At 37.7% G+C, this 22,338-nt stretch overlaps 1 protein-coding gene across 2 annotated transcripts in view; it reads left to right on the forward strand.

The window, feature by feature from the left end:
* Positions 1-22,338, forward strand: part of ANKRD42 (ankyrin repeat domain 42) — a gene marked incomplete at both ends in the record, with an annotated part of 38,938 nt that overhangs the window by 11,606 nt on the left and 4,994 nt on the right. Inside the window, 6 exons of one of the 2 annotated variants that reach the window (XM_084245218.1) lie at positions 1,579-1,779; positions 5,311-5,436; positions 6,841-6,946; positions 10,831-11,006; positions 17,413-17,539; positions 20,250-20,394. In XM_084245218.1, the coding sequence (XP_084101344.1) occupies positions 1,579-1,779; positions 5,311-5,436; positions 6,841-6,946; positions 10,831-11,006; positions 17,413-17,539; positions 20,250-20,394 (881 nt within the window). Of the gene's footprint in view, positions 1-1,578; positions 1,780-5,310; positions 5,437-6,840; positions 6,947-10,830; positions 11,007-17,412; positions 17,540-20,249; positions 20,395-22,338 lie in introns of those variants that run through there. The other variant, XM_084245219.1, reaches the window with a different exon arrangement.

Here is a 22,338-nt window from a genome sequence, read left to right on the forward strand (position 1 = left end):
TAGTAAGAACTAATGTGATCTGTATGTATTTTGAAGATAGAACTTGAGGGCTATGCTAAAGGATCTATGCCAAAGAGAGACAAATGCTGCTTGGTATCACTTAGATGTGGAACAAGAAAACAATTTAAGTCAAATCCATAGAAACAAAAAACATGATTACCAGGAGCCTGAAGAGTAGAGAAAGTCGGGATAGGTTGGTGAAGCATAAAAAAAAGATAAAGCCAGTAAGATTTGCTGACTGATAGATGTAGGTGTGACAGAAAGGGGAGTCAAGGATGGTTTCAAGGTTTTTGTTTTTGTTTTTCCAAAGATTTATTTATTTTATACAAGCACTGGGTATAGTCAGAAGCGTGGGAGGGTGAGAGAATTCACCAGAGCCAGAGCGGGGAGCAGAGCAGGCCGAAGGACCGAAGCACACTGCTGAGGGGAACAGTGGGCGGCAGGAGAGGTCTGCGCGCCATGTGGGACCCTCCTCTGGTGGCCGGGGAGCAGCCGGGGATCCAACCATCTAATGAAATGTATGCAAGGTGAATAAGAAGTTCAGTTTTTCACATGTTCAGGTAGAAATTTCTGTAAGATGTGTGTACAAAGAGTAAGCTGTTAGAGGAGTCTGAAGTTTCAGGGGAGTTTTGTAATAGGAGATTCGGTGTGGAGTATGGAGAGGTATGTGCTAGTGACTTATCTTTTGGACATTGTAACTTGTTTCTCTTGAGTTATGTTGGCCATCTGGGCACGGTTCTGCTTCTACAAAGTTAAAACTTACATATGGTTTGGCTTATTTTCCAAATACTCACTTCTCAAGGGGTGTAAAGTCTCTCTCTCTCTCACTCTCTCTCTCTCTCTCTCTACCTATAGGCTTGAAACACCCCAAACCATTCCTAATTTTTTGCAGATTTTGAGTTGTGGCTCTCCCTCAGTGTGACTCAATATATTTTCTTCCTGGAATTCCTTAACATTTCTTGTCTGTTCTTGTTTTTTTTATCCCTTTATAACTTTAAAAAAATATTCTTTCTATTATTTCCAAGGACTTATGGTAGGAATGATGAGATAGGTGTGCGTGTGCTTAGTGTATAGTTTTGTTCTAGCTTACTGCTTATAATGAAAATAACAAATATTATGTAAAAACAAATATATAAATTTAGATAAACAATTTACATAGTGAGAAAAATAACATCACCATTTTGGAGTATTTCTTCCACTTTTCTAAAAAATATTAAAAATTTCCTGCCTCCCTCCCCTTCTTAATCTATCTTACATGTTAAACATTTTCTCATGTAACTATAAATTGCATAATTGTGATTTCACTTCCCAAGATAATTTTCTGGGGCCTGTTCTTTGGCCTCAGAAACTGGCTTTTGTACACTCATGACAAATGTCACTATTCAAGCATGTAGTTTACTTCTTTGGCACGACTAGAAGGCTGACTGAATAGGGAATTGTTATCCTTGCTCTGAATAAGTCCCTGTTACATAGGACAGGTGTAGTGATCTCCCAGTGAGGATTCAAACCAGCGTATTACTTTTTTCAAGTTATCTTACTGTCGGTTTAAAAATTAATCTTCTTTTCTCTCACCTACAGTTCACTTAGCAGCCATGGAAGGCCACCTTCACTGTTTCAAATTCTTACTCAGTAGAATGAGTTGTGCAACAGAAGCTTTAAAAGCCTTCAATGATAACGGAGAAAATGTGTTGGACTTGGCCCAGAGGTTCTTTAAACAGAACATTTTACAGTTTATCCAGGGGGCTGACTATGAAGAAAGTGATCCAAAGTGTCAGGAAAGTAAGTTATAACCCAAAATATTTTAACATGTAAAAAGTAGATTAAGTGGAAAAGTAAATGAAAGAAGTTAAAGGACAAATGTTTATAGTAAAATATGTCCACATACTGATCCAGATTCTCTTCTGTATTATGAAATATTTTAGGCAGAGATATATAGAGAATAATGCAGTGACACTGTTTATGCCACTGGATATAAGACTAAAGTATTAGAGGTAGCGTTGAGGACCCTTGGAGCTCTCCCCAATACCATTCATTCCCTTTCTTCCCCAAAGGTGGCTGTTATTTTGGATTTATAATGGCTGCACTTAGTAGTATATATTTACCCACAAAAATATGAGGTATTGTTTTGTGTAATTTTTGAGTAAGAAGCTATTATAATTCTGAACTTCAGTGATCTAAATGATGTAGAAATTTCTTTCTTGTATATGGTAGCCTGGGTTCAAGAATGAATCTTTTCCATGCAAGCATCAGGACCTGTTACCTTTCCAGCTTTCTCCAGTTGTTGCTAATCCATTAGGAGGTGTGTGCGGGGCAACAAGAGTCTAAGCATAGCACAGAGATTTTCAAGGTGGAATTTGCGCTCAACAGCTTGCTAGCATTCTCTGGCACGCACGTGTTTAGTCACATTGTCATACTTGGTTTCAAAGAAACCTGGAGGAATCAGTACCCAGCTAAAGCCTTAACTCAGCTGCAGCTGTTACCATTGAAAGAATTTTAGTGGATAGCAGTCTTTGAAACAAGTTGTAAAGCTTCATAAAAATGGCACAAAGGCAGTATATCTCCTTTATGATTGGCTTTGTTCACAGGATGATTTTTTGAGATTTATTCAGTTGATAAATAGATCCTGCTTGGTTCTTTTAAAGTGTTCATACAGTATTGCAGTTTAAAAAGCCATTATTTATACATTCTCCAATTTAATAAATTATTTATAATTTTTCATTATTTATAATCAATGTGATGATGAATATTCTTTTACATGTCTTCTTATATGCATGTATAAGTTTCTTTCAAGAAGTACTTCCTGACTTTTTCTTAGCCCACATAGAAAATATTTGTGTGGCATGGGGGAGTGGGGTCGGTGATTGAATGAGACTTGTTTAGGTATTTGTCTTCTGTGAAGTCTGAATATTAAGAGTTCTGCTTTGGTAAATAGTTGGGAAAGCCTGCTTTAGGTTTTGCTTTATGGAGTATGCCCATCTCCAATATAAATGGGTATTGCTACATTCTTCATCAAAGTGATTGCAGAAGTTTACATTTTCACAACAGTGTTTGTTGAAAATATATATAGGGCCTCCCCGGTGGCGCAGCGGTTGAGCGCTGGGTTGCGAAGCTGCCCGCGGCCTCTGCGCCGCCGGTTCAATCCCCGGCTTCTCCCCGGCCACCGGAGGAGGGTCCCACATGGCGCGCAGACCTCTCCTGCCGCCCGCTGCTCCCCTCAGCAGTGTACTTCGGTCCTTCTGCCTGCTCTGCTCCCCGCTCTGGCTCTGGTGAATTCTCTCACCCTCCCGCGCTTCTGACTGTACCCAGTGCATGTATAAACAAAACAAACAAACAAACCAGCAAACAAATAAATAAAGCATGCCTCTATTAAAAAAAAAAAATTAAAAAAAAAAAAAAGAAAATATATATAAACAATTTTCAGTATTATCAGACTTTTTCCTCTGATAATTTTTTGCTAATTGGTTTGGAATGAAATGTTTAATTTATGTTTTGTTTTTCATTTTCTTGATGGCTAATAAGGTTGAGCATCCCTTTATAAAGTTATTCTAGTTTCCTTTCTAATGAATTGGCTGCCTATATTTTCTCCCCCTTTAAAAACTATTTTTTTTCTAGATGAGTTCTTTATATAGTCTTGGTACCAATCCTTTGTTAATTTTATCTGCTATATCTTCTCTTATACTGGACTTGTTTATACTAGTTCATTCCTTTTCATTGCTGAGTAGTGCTCCATTGTCTGTATGTAGCTTTTTAATCCATTCACCTGCAAAGGAACACTGATAAGGGACTATGATGAATAATGCTGCTCTCTACATTTTTGTAAACATGTTTGCATTTCTCCTGGTTAAACTTAGCAGTAGGGTGTATGGTAGGTACATGATTAACTTGTTACACTGTTTCCAAAGTTAGCTCTCATTTATATCTGAACCAGATATATTTGAGAATTCATGGAATTGACAACACTTGATATAGTCAGTTTCATTTTAGCCATTTTAATGTATACAGTATGTCTTATTGTGGTTTCTAGCTACATTTTCCTGATAGTTAATTATAAAGATCATCTTTTCATATGAGCCTTCATATATTTTCTCTTACCAAGTGTCTGTTCATTTTGCCCATTTTTAAGTTGAGCTGTTTGTCTTCTAATTATTAAATTTTAATAGTTCTTTGTCAGTATGTGTGTTGCATATGTTTTCTTCAATTCTAAATCTTACCTTTTTGTTTTCTTAGTGTCTTTTAAAAGTGAAAGTCTTAAATTTTGATAAAGTATCAACTATTTCACAAGGCAATTTTTGTGACTTATTTTTGAAATACTTGCCCTCAAGGTCAGCAAGATATTCACTCTTCTATGTTTTCTAGAAGTGTTATGGTTTTAGCTTATCAGTTCAAATCTTTGATCTACATCATGTTAACTTTTATGTATGGAGTAAAATAACATGTTGATTTAGATTTATTTTTGTTTCTTTTTCATATATAGCCAGTAGTTTAGCACCATTTTTTGTAATGTTTTCTCTCTTCCCGTTGAAATATCTTGGCACTTTATCAAAAAATCAGTTGCCTGTATATGTATGGATGTATTTTGGCCTCTGCATTCTTATTAATGTGTATGTCTGTTATTACTACATTGTCTTGATTTCCCTAGCCTTTTAATAAGACTTAGAATCAGTCAGTGTAAGTCTCCAACTTTGTTCTTTTTAAAATACCATTTCCCTATTCTAGGTTCTTTCCATATGTAAAGGTAAGAAAGCTGTATCTCAGCACTGCTAACAGATTTAAATGAGGTAATACTTACAAGTGCTAACAATCAAGCTTAGCATTCAGTAAGGCCTCAATATGTGTGGTCATTATCATTTGAAACATTTTATCAAGTCTCTTATGTACTAGATCAGGTACATTCACACATGTATATACACACACACACAATTTCTTATCTGCTTTCAGTTAACTTCCTTGCAAAGAGAGAGGAAGTGGTATCTACAAATGTGGGATTTGAAACCAAGTATATGGTAATACAGAGGGATGGAAGGACCTTCTTGTCATTCCATCCACAAAGGAAAAAGGGAATTCAGCAGAGAGTAGTTCTGGTACAATACTTCTTGGACATTTGATGTCCTCAGAGGTGGAAGGACTGCACAGTTATCGATATTCCCATTTTATGTCTCTTTTTATTAGTCATTATTGTAAAAGTGAACTAATTCTAATATAACAGTTTCATATTTGCGATAATATGAAACCTGAAATGTGTGATTTCTTAACGCAGGGAGTAGGAAAGAATTCATGTGTTTACTAAAATGCTGAATTTTTTATCCATAGCTTTAGCATTTCCAGGTCATGTGGCTGCCTTTAAAGGTGATTTGGAAATGCTTAAAAAATTAATAGAAGATGGAGTCATCAATATTAATGAGCGTGATAATAATGGATCCACTCCAATGCATAAAGGTGAGTTGTAAGTCTTGCTTCCTTTTCTGTTATCATTACACAATTGCTGTTCATTTATTTTCTGTTTAAAATAATTATCAAAAATAATGAAAAATGTTTACATTTTTCCTGTCTGTCTTATATAGCATACAAAGTGCTTGATTTTTAATTAACTGTGATATTCCTTTTCTGATGCCAAATATCCACATATATCTGTATGTGGGATATTGTTTAGACAAATAATAAAAGATAGGCTCTTTAGGCATCAACTCTGAGTTTGACAAATGGTTAAGTCAAGTAGAGAAGTTGAGGCAGAATAAGAGCTCTTACAGACCTTACACAGGCTAGGTGGCAGGGCTATAGTGCTGAAGTTGCTTTATCAATGGATCTGTCTTTGTATCTTCTTAGGTCTGTTGCCAGAATTAGAAGTAGATTCACTTTTTAAGGCTCCAAAGTCATACCAAAAGTTCCTATTCTTTGCTTCATTTTGCAGAGAAACATAAATAGTTAGCCTTAACTGTGTGCCCAGTGCCCACACTGCGGAGACAGCATGAGATCTAGACTTTACTGTTAAGGAGCTACATACTTTTACATACTCCATGAACAAGAAGATAATTTATGAATCAGGATGTAATTAATGGCAATAAGTATTTGATAGTTAAAATATATGCAACAGGAATTCTGTACTAGAAATTGAGGGACAAATCTTTTAAATCTATGAAGTTTTTCCCCCCAAAGTTTTCTAAGTGTTGAGGTGGACTTAGGATGGACTAATTCAAGCTGAATTGACATTCAACATTTGAAGTTAGATGAATGTATTGTTGAATGGTGGGCAGTAGGTGAGAGACACACAGATGTGCAGGTGAAAATTTATATTGAGCATGTATGTTTTGAGGGCTAGATCTGGACAGGGTGGTAAATAGCTTAGGTAATGAAGTGTAGCTTGAATAAATTTTGAGTTGTGAGGGTCAGAGAAAGAAGCTATTTTTGTAAGAGTTCAAGACTTTCTAGGTCAATATAGGTTCCTATGACTGGATTGTGTTCACATTCTGGTCTGATACAAGATTGGTCATAAACTATGGACAGCAGTGGATGAACACCGGCTAAGGATTAGAAAATCCTAGATTCTAGTTTCAAATCCACTATCTGCTATTTGTGTAATGTTAATAACCTTTCTGACCTTTAATTTTTATATTTGTATGTTCCCTGTATAGCACTATGACCAAATGATCACATTTGATTAGATGTTTATATAATGAATGAATAAATGACAGAGAACATATTATCCACCCAGTCATATTTTTGTTGGTTATTGCAAGGATGAGTATTATAAAACTACTCTTTCATGGTATTATTCAGAATTTTAGAAAATTGTTACTACTACTAATTATTTTTTGTATATCTTCTGTTTTGTTGTTTGAATAGCTGCTGGACAAGGCCACATAGAGTGCTTGCAGTGGATAATTAAAATGGGAGCAGATTGTAATATTACCAACAAAGCAGGGGAGAAACCCTGTGATGTGGCTAAGAGGTATCCCTATCTGCTTTGTGCTGTTCTTTTGTTATACATTTTGTATAGACTCTCTTGTATTCAGAAATCGCTGAAGACAATGGAATTATAGAACTCAGGTCAAATGCTGGTGGACATTTGACAGTATATTAACTCTGCTCTCTAAAGCAGTGATTCTCAACCGAGAGGAAGTATTGTCCCCTTTCCTGGGGGAAGGGGCATTTTGGAATGTTTTGAGGTGTATGTCAGGGGGATTGTAATAATGACTGGAGACAATCACTAGTATTTAGCAAGATCAATTCCAGAAATGCTAAACATTTTACAGTGTTCAGAACAGTTGTGTACAATGGAATTTTGTCCTACTCAAATGTTGGTACTTATTGAGAAATACTGTGTGATAAAAGGGAGTAATCAAAAGGAATCCCATGGGTTTTGAAAATTTTGGAATTTACATTTGAATTAAAAGTAATACCTATTACCAAATACTTAGAGCTCATTTAAGTCTTATCCCTAAGGAATATTTAGTTCATCTGTTAACTTGGTAGTTTCTTCATTCAACTTCTTGAATAAATACTATGTTCCAAGTATTATTGTTAGCATTAGAATTACAAAGATAAAAAACACAATCTATGCCCTCAAGGAGCTTGCATTCTTATGGAGAGATAGATGTGTACATATAATTATTACTAACTGGATCATAATATCTGTTATATGTAAGGCCAGTAAAAACATAGGAGAAAAGATGCAATTCTTTCAATTTAAAACTTTGGGGGGAGAAACTTTAATACCATTATGGTAAGAATTTCAAAGGAAAATGTAGAATTTACATAGAGACCAGGGTAAACTTATTTTTGAGGAAGCAACATTTATACTGCACTTGAAGAAGGAAGAGCTGTAAGATAACACCTTGTGTGTTTGAGGACTATGTGTGGTTCAGAACTGCTTGAATCCAAAGTAGGAGCGTGAGCTAAAAGTTGCAAATGAGGCTTAATGGGACAAGAGGGCCTAATTCAATAAATTGTCATCTAATTTTTCTTTGTGAGTTCATGATCTTTAAAGTTTTGCCTGTGGGATATCTTTGAAGCCTTGGGGTGTGGTTTTGGTGTATCATGTGCCCAAGGATCAATTGTAATTCAGACTCACTTTATTTTTCAAAGTTGCCTTATCAAGGTATACTTGTATAAGTAAAATACTAATATTTATATAGTACAGATGTAACTGATGAATTCTGACATGTGTGTAGTGAAACTATCACCATAATCAGGATAGTGAACATGTCCACACACCTAAAAGTCTCCTTGTGCCACTTCGTAATTTATATGCTTCCTACTGCTCCTGTAGTCCCTTCCCTGAGCAAATGCTATTATTATATATTAGTTTTCCATTTTCTAGAGTTTTATATAAATGGAATCATACGGTATGTGACAAAAAGTCACAAAGATTTTCCCCTGTGTTTTCTTTTAGAATTTTTTGCATATGGATATTGAATTGTTCTAGCATCATTTGTTGAAAGGATTGTCCTTTCTCTATTGCATTGTCTTTGTCCAAGTCAGTTATCTATATTCATATGGACTTATTTCATTTGTCTATCTTTATACCACTATCACATGGGTAATTAAACATCATGGATGTATTATTATTAATAAATTCTGACCCACATTTCTTTGTCATTTGAGCACAAAAATGCTAGTTGTGAATGTAATGTTACAGAAATAACCTTCAATGTGACATAAAGCAAGTACTTGATGGCTATTAAATTATGACCTAGTAAGATGGAGAATGAATTCTGTTAGCTTTCTTACAGCTTCCTTAATAATTTATGACTGTATTTTTAATGATTTGCAGTACATGGTGAAAGGTAAGGATATTTATGTGTCTGTGTGTGGTTATGTATGTTAAAAAAATAGTATTTGAGCGTTTTGTGTTTAGAGAGTAATTCTGCATGTTCTAAGAGAAAGAATTAAACACAAGCAAAAGTATGTGTAAAATATGCAGATTAGATGCAAACACAGTAACAATGCTAAAACCAGGTGATTATTACTGAAAACTTCGTAGAAATATGAGAAAGAGCAAAGAGGTTACAAAACATGGATAGAAAAGTAATTATTATGCACAATGGAATATTACTCAGCAATCAAAAAAGATACACTCATGCCATTTACAGCAACTTGGATGGAGCTAGAAGGGATCATGCTCAATGAAATAAGCCAGAAAGAAAGAAAAATACTGGAAGGTTTCACTTTTAGGAGGAATGTGGAGGATCCAAATAAGGGATCAGGAAAAAAAATAATTAAAATAAAGTAAAAAATCAAAATCAACAGGCAACTATAAACCAGAGACACTCTGCAATGGTGGGGAGAGGAGGAGCAGGATCAAAACAGGGGTGGGAAGAGCACAAGCACAAGGGACTATGGTGATGGTACATGGGTGAATTGGTGGTGGGCATTTCACAGGGATTATAACCGAGATGAGAAATCATACATTGTACAAAAATGAAGAATGATATAAAAAATATATTAAATAAATAAATAACAATAATAAAAGAAAAATAATAATTATTTTTCCATTAAATTTCAAAATCCATACCAAAGGTTTTGTTTATTTGTTTTTTACATCATTGTTCATTTTTAAGCAGTATTTGCTCCCCGCTACCCTCAGATGTAGTCCCCATAGAGTTTCCTTCACCAATGCACTCGTGCACCATCACCTCAGTCCCCTGTGTTCCTCCCTCCCTCCCTCTCATCCCTCCCTCCTCCTCCCCTGCAGGATGTCTCTGATTTATAATTGTCTGGGTTTGTTGTATTTTGTATTGTTATTTTTTTACGCTGATTTGGTTCCCCTATATTCCTGCTATAAGTGAAACAATCCAATATTTTTCTTTTTCCTTTTGGCTTATTTCACTGAGCATAATTCCTTCTAGCTCCATCCACATTGCTGCGAATGGCATGAGTTTGTCTTTTTTGATTGCTAAATAATATTCCATTGTGTATATGTACCATATGTTCTTGACCCAGTCATCTATTTTTGGGCATTTGGGTTGTTTCCAGATTTTACCTATTGTAAATAGTACTGCAATAAATATAGGGGACAGGTGTTCTTTTGAATCAAATCAATGTTTTTGTGTCCTTTGGGTAGATCCCTAGGAGTGGAATTGCTGGGTCACGTGGTAGCTCCATTTTTAGTAGACTGAGGAACCTCCAGACAGCTTTCCATAGTGGTTGGACCAGTTTGCACTCCCACCAGCAATGCAGGAGAGTTCCATTTTCACCACATTCTGCCAACATTTCTTGTTGCTTGTTTTTTTGATATGTGCCATTCTCACTGGTGAAAGCTGGTATCTCATTGTGGTTTTGATTTGCATTTCCCTGATTATAAGGGATGTTGAACATTTTTTCATATGCCTGTTGGCCATTTGCATTTCCTCTTTCATGTCAAAGGTTTTGGATTGAAGATCAGAATGAAAATTATAGAATTATAATTAGCCTTAAAAACAAGAACCAGAACTAATTCTATAGTCTAAGTGAGGTCATTAAAACAAGGTAATAAATACTAATCAAGTAAGGTGGTTCTGGACTTTCTACCAGTGAGCAGCTCTGTTTGGAGGTACACCAAATAATTTTTGATATTGGGTCTTCTCTCCCAATTGGAGAGACTTTATCCCAATAAAATTTATGGAATCAGCCTTTAATATGACTGCCTGTCCATAGTGTTCAGTAACTGTTTGAGTGTCCTACACAGCCAGCTATATGCTGAATTGTCACTGACTTTTAGTTATAGTTTTGCTCCTTTTCTGCTGGGTGGGTGGCACAGTATACAGAGTGTAATTCCTAAATTAAGCGCAAACTGCTGTTTCCTTTTGGAAGAGTATTGCAGACCTTGTTAATTATTGATTTTTTCCCCCATAGGTTTGCTCATTTAGCAGCAGTAAAGCTACTAGAAGGACTACAAAAGTATGACATAGATGATGAAAATGATATTGATAAAAATGATGTGAATTTTTTCATAAGACATGGTGTTGAGGGAAGCACTGATGTGAAGGATGACTTATGTCTCAATGAGTCAGATAAAACAGATGCAAGAAGTAAGTGTGCACCTCTGTTGCATTTTGTCCTTTAAGAAATGTCATAACTATCTATTTTTCCACAAATTTGGATATTATTCTAAAGACAATTTCTTTAAAAATTTTTTTTTAAATTTTATATATTTTTTTACATCATTTTTCATTTTTGCACAATGTATGTATTTTCATCTTGGTTATAGTCCCCATATAATTCCCACTCTCCTTCTTTTGAGCCTACTCCCTCCCCTACCCCCATAGTGTGTCTCTTATTTATAGTTGCTTGTTGATTTTGATTTTTACTTTATTGCAATTAGTCTGTTTCCTGGGCCCTTATTTAGGTTTTCTAAATTCCTGCAATGAGTGAGACCACCCGGTATTTTTCTTTTTCTGTCTTATTTCGCTGAGCATGATCCCTTCTAGCTCCATCCATGTTGCTGCAAATGGCATGAGTTTATCTTTTTTGATTGCTGAGTAATATTCCATTGTGTATATTTACCACATCTTCTTGATCTAGTCATCTTTTTTTGAGCATTTGGGTTGTTTCCATAGCTTAGCTATTGTAAACAGTGCTGCTATAAACATAGGGGTGCAGGTGCCCTTTTGAATTAATGGTTCTGTGTCCTTTGGGTAAATACCTAGGAGTGGAATTGCTGGATCATATGGAAGCTCCATCTTTAGCAGGTTGAGGAATCTCCACACAGCTCTCCATAGTGACTGGACCAGTTTGCACTCCCACTAGCAGTGCAGGAGAGTTCCTTTTTCTGTGCATTCTCACCAATTGTTGTTGCTAGTTTTTTTTTTCTTTTTTAAGATTTATTTTATTTATACAAGAACAGGGATACAGGCCAGATGCGCAGAAGGGTGAGAGGATTCACCAGAGACAGAGCAGGGAACAGAACAGGCAGACTGACAAACTACACTGCTGAGGGGAGCAGCGGGTGAGACAGGAGAGGTCTGTCTCGCCATGTGGGTTGCTCCGAGGTTGGCAGGGTTGGAACCAGCACTGCAAAGGCTGCGGGCAGCCTCATAGTACAGCGCTCAACCTCCTGCGCCACCAGGGAGGCCCCCCATTCATACTTTAACTATGGCAAGAATTGTTCATGAGCAAATGTAGGGCTTTGAGAGTCCCTGATGTAAGCCTGCGACTGCCAGTGTTACTGGCAGCTCCATTCTTGTTTTGCTTCAGCTTTTTAATTCTGAAGACTTTGATAACCATTCCATATGGGTTTACATAAATTATCTCTTAATTTCCCTTTCAGGTACTATTTATACCTTCACTCTTGGTTCTTGAACCAAACACCATTAGGAAGATCATGCTTTATCTGGGGGTAGGAGAGGAAGCTGAATCTGATTGAGCTGACCTTGACTGTTTTTACCTCCACAACACCAGTGTTGTGGAAAACCCTTTACAGAGTAAAAACGGAAGCAGGGAGGTTGCTTACGGTACTGGGACTTTGGTTCAAAGAATGTTGATAATGGCTTGGACTGGAAGAGAGATGGTGACAATAGAGATGGTGAGCAATGGTCAGATTTGGATGTACTTAGAAGGTAGAGTTGATAGTATTCGCTGAGAGTCTTGGATGAGCTATCAGAGAGAAATGAAGGCTGACTCTTAGAGTGCAGAGTAGCAGAAAGACTTCTCAGAAGAGGAATTTGGACTTTTCCTTGGCGCAGGGTCACTGTTTACAGCGGCAGAAGTGATGAGGGATAGGTACTGCTTTTGTAGCCTTACGCTAAGGGCATTAGCAGCTCATCAGAAACAGCCCTGCTTCCTGAGATTTAGGAAACATTCTTCTGCGTCTGCTAAGTATAGTATTAAAAGAAATGACTTGAATAGTGCTTTGTCAGTTCTTTCTCTTCCCAGCATTCAGTATATATTTATCGAATACCTGTTACGGGCCAAACACTGTTTCAGGTGCTAGAAGTTACATTGATGAACAGAAAAATAATTTCTCCATATTTGCTTCTTTCCTAAACTGACCTGATTTTTTATTTTTTAAAATTGCGAGAGTCTTGAACAGCTGTTCTTTGATTCCCACAATACCAAGATTAAAACCTACCATATTTGTTAGTGTGATTTCCTGAAATAGTTTTCTAATTTTGCACCTGTTTTCTTTTATACTAATTGCATTTTGGAGACATAAGCCAAAGATTTAATTTTTCATAATTACTGACTGAAGGATGGTCTTATTTCATTAAATGATATCTTAGTATACTTGGGCCGCTACAATAAAATGCCATTGACTGGGTGGCTTAAAAACAACAATTTAATTTCTCACAAATTTGGAGGTTGGAAGTCCCAGATCTAAGTCTAGCAGGGTCTGTTTCTGCTAAGAACTCTCTTTCTGACTTGGGGACAGTCACCTTTTCACTGTATAGAAAGTGAAATGGTGTCTTTTTTTTTTTTTTTTTTTAAAGATTTGTTTATTTATATAAGAGCTGGGGTATAGGTCAGAGGAGCCGGAGGGTGAGAGGATTCCCCAGAGACAGAGCCGGGAAGAGGACAGGCAGACGGACCGAAAGCACTGCTGAGGGGAGCAGCAGGTGAAACAGGAGAGGTCTGCCAAGCCATGTGGGTCTCTCCCTGGCCTGCTGGGAATCGAACCCACGCTGCGGGGGCTGAGGACAGCTTCACAGCACGACACTCAACCACTGCGCCACCAGGGAGACCCAATGGTGTCTCTTTTAAGGGTACTAATCTCACCAGACCAGGGCCTCATTCTCATAACCTCATCATAACCCCAATCACTTCCAAAGATCCCTTCTTCAAATACCATTACAAAACTCAACATATAAGTTTTAGGAGATACATTGAGTCCATAACAAATGTTTAAGTAAAGTACTCCAAATCAGTGAGTAAACAAGGGACTGCTCTGTCTCTCAAGGGGATAGGACACTAGTTTGATGCAAATGTATACCTATTGTAAATAAAACTCAAGTAAACATTGTGGTGCATATAACTCTTGAGTTGATGATTCAACATTTGCATGGTTACCCAGAAGTGGGATTGCTAGATCATGTGCAAGTTTTTAGTTTTTTTTTTTTTTTTTTTAGTTTTTTGAGGAAGCTCCAGATCCTTTTTCAAAATGACTGCACCAATTTACATTCCCACCAACAGTGCACCAGGGTTCCTTTCTCTTCACATACTCATCAGCATTTGTTTGAGGTCTTTTTGATGTAAATCATTCCCATAGGTATGAGGTGATATCTCATTGTGGTATTTATTTGTATCTCCCTAATAAGAAAGGATAAATCATTTTTTCATGAGTGTGTTGGTCACCTGTATATCCTCTTCAGAAAAGTGTCTATTCACATCTATTAATAATTAACTTTTCCTCTTAGTATTATTGTTTCTGCTCCCATATGTTCTAATTACTTGTATCTTCATTTTCATTTGTCACCGAGTATTTTTATTTATTTATTTAATTGATTTAAAGATCTTGTTTTATTTATGCATACAAGAACTGGGGTGTAGACCAGCCATGTGGGGGGTGAGAGGATTCACCAGAGGCAGAGTGGGGAGCAGAACAGGCAGATCTACTGAAATACACTGCTGCGGGGAGCAGCGGGCGAGACAGGAGAGGTCTGCTGTGCCATATGTGGGTTAGCTCCCTGGCCAGGGATCGAACTCAGGCCACAGAGTGCCACCAGGTATTTTTAAATTTCTGCTTTAGTTTGCTCCTAGACTTAGTGGTTATTGAGAAGCATGTATCTTCACATGTTTGAGGTTACCCCAGTTTTCTCTTTGTGGTTGATTTCTAGTTTTACAGTCTTCTGATCAGAAAAAAGTGCTTGTTATGATTTTAATTTTCATAAGTTTATTGATACTTGATTTGTGTCCCAGCAATTACTCTGTCCTTAAGAATGTTCAGTGTGCATTTGAAAAAGTGTAAGATCTGCTCTTTGGGGTGGAATGTTTTCTAAATATCTGTTAGCCCCATCTGATCTAACCTGTCATTTAAGGCTATTGTTTCCCTTTTTTTTCCTGTCTTGCTCTGTTCATAGTTGTAAGTGGGGTGTTAAAATCCCTACTACCATTATGTTGTCAATGTCACTCTTTAGTTCTATTGGTAATTGCTTTATGTATTTTGATACATACATTCATTTATTCTGTATACGTTAATAATTGTCATATGTTTTTGGTGTTTTAAGATCTTAATCATTTTTCTTTTTTTTAAAGATTTATTTATTTATGCATACAAGAACTGGGGTACAGGCCAGAGTTGTGGGGGGTGAGAGGATTCACCAGAGACAGAGTGGGAAACAGATTAGGCAGACTGACTGAAATACACTGCTGAGGGGAGCAGCGGGCAAGTCAGGAGAGGTCTGCTGTGCCGTGTGGGTAGCTCCCTGGCCGAGGATCGAACTCATGCTGCAGTGGCTGCAGATAGCCTCATAGGTTGCGTCTTAACCCCTTGCACCACCAGGGAGGCCGTCTTAATCATTATTTTTCATGTGTCTGTTGGTCATCTTATATCCTCTTTGAAAAGTGTCTATTCATATTTTCTGCCCTTGTCATGCAGTGAGAATCATCTAGGGTGCCTGTAGCTAGTGAAGGTGCTATTTTTTTGAAGTTGTGTGCTATTTTGTTGTCTTAATTTTATGCCAGGGGAAAATCCAAAGAACTTGACAATGGCTTCTTAGGACACTAGGTTTTGCCAGTGCACCTACAGGGAACTGGTTGGATTACTTGTTGTCCCAGAGTTCCTAGAACCTGGTCTCAATTTAACATTCTTTAGTGAATTTTGTTTAGGGCCATGGCATTATAGAACCCTATAACCATTTGAGCTTTGACTGTTGGTTCAATATTCCCGTCATAGGTCATCCAGCATTCACTCAGTTACCTCAGTAACAAGGCACTCACTATTACTCTGGAGTCCATTTCCATCTTTTGCCAGGGTTCTTGTGAGAATTAAAATACATAATGTACTTAGTGAGTGAATGCAGATTGCAAGAACTCTGCAGATTTATGATAGTTTTTGTTGTTGTTGGACAGTTTCTCTTATTACACTAAAATCTCTCTTTCTGGAACTAATCCAGTTAATCCCAGCTCTTACCATTGATGATCTCATAGAAAAGATCTTTTAAAAGATAGCCTTTGTGACACTAAAGAAATTATTTTAAAAGCTGAATGGCCACAGTTCTTTCAATATTTTCTTATGTAATTTTTAAAAACAAAAGTCTCCTCCACCATGTTGCTTGTTAGCTGTTATGGTGCTTCCCAAATCTTTCTCCCCAGTAGAATTGTTTGAGGAGCTTTTATTAAGAACTGATACCTGAATTGGGAGAGAGATGAAATGTGTAGAATTTTAAAAAGTACCCCTGGTTGATTTTGATGTGTGCAATGTGCAACCTGTAGCTCTAACCAACTATAGATAAATTCAACTGTTAAGTATTAGGGAGAAGAGGCTGTGATTTGCCAAACTGATTCCATGCAATAGTTTCTCAATGTTTGCACTGTTGAAATTTTGGGCCAGATAATTACATGTTGAGAGGGGCTCTCCTCTGCATTGTAGTATGTGTAGTAGCATTCTGGGCCTCTACCCCCTAGATGCCAGTAGCTAGCTTTCCTGCCCCACAGTTGTGACAAGCAAAAATGTCTCCAGGTGTTGACAGATATCCTTTGGTGGGAATAAAATCATCCCAGGTTGAGAACCACTGCCACAAAGGATGGAAAAATCATACTTTAGCTGGTTGGAGATTAGCTAAAAACAACTTTTAGCATAATTCCTTCTCTCAGTATCTCTTGCATAGATATTGCAAGTGCCTAATCCCCAAATTTGGGAATTCAATTATTTCTGGTTTATTTATTTAAAGATTTATTTATTTACGTATGCAAGACCAGGGGTACAGGCCAGAGATGTGGGGGGTGAGAGGATTCACCAGAGACAGAGTGGGGAACAGAACAGGCAGACTGACTGAAATACACTGCTGAGGGGAGCAGCGGGCGCGGCAGGAGAGGTCTGCCATGCCATGTGGGTTGTCCCTGGCTGGCCGGGAATCAAACTCTTGCAGCAGACACTGCAGATAGCTTCATAGTGCTGTGTCTTAACCCTTGTGCCACCAGAGAGGCCCCTATTTCTGGTTTATTTTAAATAAACCAAGCACATTTTAACTTTTCTAATTTTCTGATATATAGTAGATGATGCATGGTCCTGTATTATGTTATCAGTTCTAAAACACTCTTAGTCTTCTTTTTAATCTTTTTTTCCCCATAGTATTGATAGTCATAACAATAGATACATACTCCAAAAGCAGGAAAGAATCCTCCAGATAGGTATTTCATTGCTTATTCACCCTAGTATTCTATTACTGATTTTTGTCTTTCTATGTATTTGCCACCCTCCTGTTAGTTCCCTTCCTAAATCTCCAGACCAACCTGCTGAGCTATCTGTCTAAACTATGTACCTATTCAACTGTCTTGCAGTGAGAGCTTATAAGAAAATTGTAGAATTGAGACAACACCTGGAAATTGCTGAGAGCAACTATAAACACTTGGGAGGGATAACAGAAGAAGATCTAAAGCAGAAGAAAGAACAGCTTGAGTCTGAAAAGTAATGTCCTCAAAACTTTAATAATGATTTTGTGGTTTTTTTTACCTCTAAATGGCATATGGGGATTTGTTTATCAGCAACTAGTTCTTTCCTCACCACCAGGGATTTTAAGTTTCCTGACAGAAGTCCTCAGATGGAGAACATTAAGATTTTTGTGTGTGTATGTGTGTGTGGGAATATGCGTAATATAAAACTTATTATCTTAACCATTTTTCAGTGTGCAATACAGTAGTGTTAAGGACATTTACATTTTTGTGCAACCGATCTCTAGAACCTTCCATCTCTTGAAAGCTGAAACTCTGTAAGGATTTAAGATTTTTTTTTTTTGAGGTTCTAGCTGCTTTGAGTTTTTCAGTCAACACAGTCTTTAACGTTGCTCCCACACTAGACTGCTTACTCATGAATCTGAGACCTAGTCTGGTGGGCGCTGACTACAGTGCCCCCATCAGAGATTGTTTGGGTACAGTGATCAGCTGTATAGCTGCCCTTACCTTTCACATCCTATACATTAACTTGATGGCACACACTTGAATCCTCGCTAATTAGTGGCTGCTAGAATGAGGATGCCCAGTGTTTATTTCCTCCCCTCCTCTCTGCTTTCCAGAGAGAAAGGGAGACAGGTTTAACCAAAACAACCTCTGTAAAGAGCAGCACCCCTGGTTTCTCTTACCCCCCCTTTCCCATCCTTCCTTTGTTGGGGTCTCTTTCCCTCGGACTTTCACAACCTCCTGTCTGCTTCTCCCTGTTTGGAATCCACCTCAGTGAGAGATCTGGTAAATGTATTCAGAGTCTCATCTGAATCTTTGGCCGGAGTACATGTGTTATCCCTCTATGGATACTCAGGAATTTGAACAGAAGACAAAGTCTTAAGCTGAAGTACTCTCTGTTGGTGGTATTATTATTTTTTTTTAGATACAAGGAAGGTTTGGCAGACCGGTTATATATATATTAAACTGGAAAGGTCTTCTTGCTTTGTCACAAATCACATCATCTGGATAGCTGCTCACTTCCTCTATACTGATCAGAGTGCTTTGAGAGTGTGAATATTGTTAGTAATTGTATTAGTAATTAGACTTTATATAAGAGCCTCGCTCAAAGTACATATGACCCTTTGTGCTCTAGAAAAGTAAAGCACTTTTCACAGTGAAACACTTACTTGCTAACTGAACTTTAAGACTTGCTTTATTATTTTTTCTTCTCCTCTAGGGCAGATTATTGCACCACTGCTTCTGCTGCTTGTATTACTTCTGAGAACTGCTGTCTATCAAGCACTAACAATAAGCCTTTTACATCCTTACCCATACAATCTTCACAGCTTAAAGGAGGTTAAATAACATGCACAAAGTCACAAAAGGAGTAACAAAGGTTGCAAGCCAGAATTTGAGCCTGAACCTGTATGACTCCAAACTTGTTATCTAAGACCATTATGGTTTTCATAGCTCTTATGGAAACTCTATTGTTCATATTTCATTGTGCAGTGGCTGTACTATTGGTATAAGTGATTTTGAACATTTTTTTTTTAAAGATTTATATATTTATTTATACAAGCACTGGATACAGTCAGAAGCGCAGGAGGGTGAGAGAATTCACTACAGCCAGAGCGGGGAACAGAACAGGCAGACTGACCAAGTACACTGCTGAGGGGAGCAGCGGGTGCGGCAGGAGAGACTGTCGCGCGCCATGTGGGATCCTCACCTGCAGCCAGGGATCGAACTGGCGCTGCAGAGGCTGCGGGCAGCTTCGCGGCCCAGCACTTAACCACTGCGCCACCAGGGGAGGCCCAATTTTGAACATATTTTAAAAAAGATTGCTTTAGTTTTTGTGTCAGAAGCTATTGTCAAATCGGTTAAGACTGTGGTGTTTCTTCTGAGTAAATTTCAGTTCTTTCCTAGCATTTGCTCTTCATGTGTGTAGATTGTATCTCCTAATCTTAGATCTAATTGTAAAGAAAACTTGGGTAAGTATTTGAGGAACATCCTTGTCCATTAGTTAGGTCCAATCCAAGTACAAGACATAGTTGTATTATTCTCTAGGGAGTGGTTTTCCTGTCTTAGTTGCTGAATTCTAAGCTTTCACAGTGGACTTTCCTCTTTCCTGTCTCCAGTCTTAACTCAGATTATGCTCTCTCTCTGCTCGGACACGCCAGTGGCTTCCCATTGGAGTGCAGAGTAAAAACCTAACTCTTTACTGTGACTTAAAAGACCCTTCTTGTTACGCCTTTCTTTTACCTGTCTGGCCCACTACTCTATTTTCAAGCCACCCCAGCCACACTGGCCTTTGGTTTTCTCCCGGTTCACCCCGTATGCTTCTGTGGTAGGGCCTTTGCGCTTGCTTTTCTCTGTCTGGATGGCTGCTAGGTTCTCTCTCTCATTTCCTTTAGGATTTTGCTCAGAAGCACTTCTCATGAAGGCCTACCCTGGCCACTGTGTTTGGAGTATTAAACCTTCCTCAACAACATCTTATATTTACTTATTTTCTGTCCTGTCTGTGTTACTGCACTGCTAAGTGCTAGCAAGGTGAATTTTGTCCTGCTTTGTTCACTATCTTGCCGCACCTAGATCAGTGCTGGCTCAACGTAGATTCTCAGTACGTATTTGTCGAATACATGATTTGTTTTATCTGCCTTATATAGAAGACATGGATTCTCTTCATTATTATTATTATAATTGTTAGTTGATATTGGAGAGTGATTGAAAATTTTTTTTGACAGAACAATCAAAGAGCTGCAGGGCCAGCTGGAGTACGAACGACTACGTAGAGAAAAATTAGAATATCAGCTGGATGAGTATCGAGCAGAAATGGATCAACTCAGGGAGACACTGGAAAAAACTCAGGTCCCCAACTTTGTGGCTGTGGTTGGTATCCTTCTTAGCATATTTATCTTTCTCAAGTAGTACACAAAAGTAGCTAAGAGTACAAGATTTGGACTGGGGTGCTATTTGGGTTTGAATTCTGGTTAACAACCCTTTTTGGTTCAGATAAATCCTTTAATCTCCGTGTCTCAGTTGTAAACTGGTAAGGCCAATTTATACTTTCTGGAGTGTAAGGTTAAAGGAATAGTGTTATAACTACATAATGATATAAAACTACATTTATGCTATATATATGTAACTGTCCATGTACACATATGTGTTAGTATTCTTGTTCATAATGCCCCTTGTTATTATTTTATTATTGTATTACATAAGGAGGATTTTTTTTTATAAACAGAATAAGCAATAAGAATTTTTAAGACAGCTGTGAAGTATTTATATTTTAACATTCTAAATAACCAAAATAAAGTCCTTTGAATTGGACTCCATTTTAGGACTCTTTATAGCTTCTCAAACTGCATGCTTAAGAGTGGAAATGAACCAGCTTGGAAGTTGTTATAACATCTCCTGGTTCAGATTACAGAGTGACTAAAAACTAGCATTTGTGACACTTAACCTTTATAAAGTTCTCTTATGCGTTTTCTAATTGTGTGGCCCTTGACTTGCCCACATTTTCCCTGTGAGGAAACCGAGGCTCAGAGAGAGGTCAGCTACCTTGTCTAAATTCACACACAACTGATTATGCTGGGATCCATGTCTCACTATTCAGTCTCCTGTTTCTGACTCCATTGTCTTGCTCTTCTCGCAATTCCTGGCTGGCATTATGAATTTGGAATTCAGAATATATTGAGCTGTCATAAAAGTCATGACGTATTTTTTCTGTTTTTCACGTAAAAACACGTCATGACTTTTCCGGCAACCCAGCAGCTCTAGCACATAGAACAATGCTTAGAGAGACAAATAGAAAGGAAGAGGCTAACAAGGAAGTCAATATGAAAAACACATATTAATAATAAGCACACAAAAGCAGGTTGGAGTATCGGAAATAGCAAGTGACATTTAGAAACCCCTGGTAGTCCTTTTATTTCAGGCCATCTCGTCTCAGAGTAGAGCAGTCAGGAAGTGCACGGGAAATTTTGACCCCCACTTTGTTTTGCAAGTAAAGACAGAGGATGTGGCCCGTGTGGACAGCTCATGTGACTCGGTGTAGGGACTCAAGTACATTTCGTGCTTTCCTTCCATAGGAAAATGTTTGTTCAGTCACTATGGATGAATTAATTCTGTTTCAGACCTATATCATCTTAAACCTGACCTATAATAAAAACTTCCTTGTTTCTTCAGAATTTTCACAAACTAATCATTAGACTCTTTAATAACTATGTAAAAATATTACAACACTATATGAACTTTTCATAAAATGTTAAAAATATACAGACATTGCTTCCCACATTAAATTCTCTCCAGAGGAAGCTACTACTTTTAATGGTTTGGTATGTATCATATTAGACAACATTCTACTCATTTACGAAAGTGTTTGTGTATTTTTATGCATATGCAAATTCAAACATTCTCTGGGTTTTGGTATCTGCCAGTACTTAATTTTCCAAGAGATGAAATTATAAAAATTAATTTAGTCTCTCATTCTTGCAATGTTGTTCTAGTACCACCTTTAGCCCCTGGAGATACAGAGAGGCCAGCTGCGCTCCCATAGCATTGGCCAGCCGAGTAGAGGGATGCAGAAGCTGCCACTCCAGGTCCCTTCCCTCTCTCTGGTGGCAGGAACTCTTCTGACTGCTCCAGTCTCTTCAAAGGCAGGGACATGTGTTGTTCTTCTCCAGCTGTCTGGAGCTTGTGGACACGGCCCAAGCCTCATACCTTCTTTTGAGTCATTCCAAGTGGACTGTCTGCTTAGAAAACTTGTTTTCTAGCTATTTAAAATTATTCTTTTCTTGTTCAGAAGCATCTGTTCTCAAGGTGGGGCTTTAT

The sequence above is a fragment of the Talpa europaea genome, assembly GCF_964194135.1.
Source record: "Talpa europaea genome assembly, chromosome: 1".
NCBI lineage: Eukaryota > Metazoa > Chordata > Mammalia > Eulipotyphla > Talpidae > Talpa > Talpa europaea.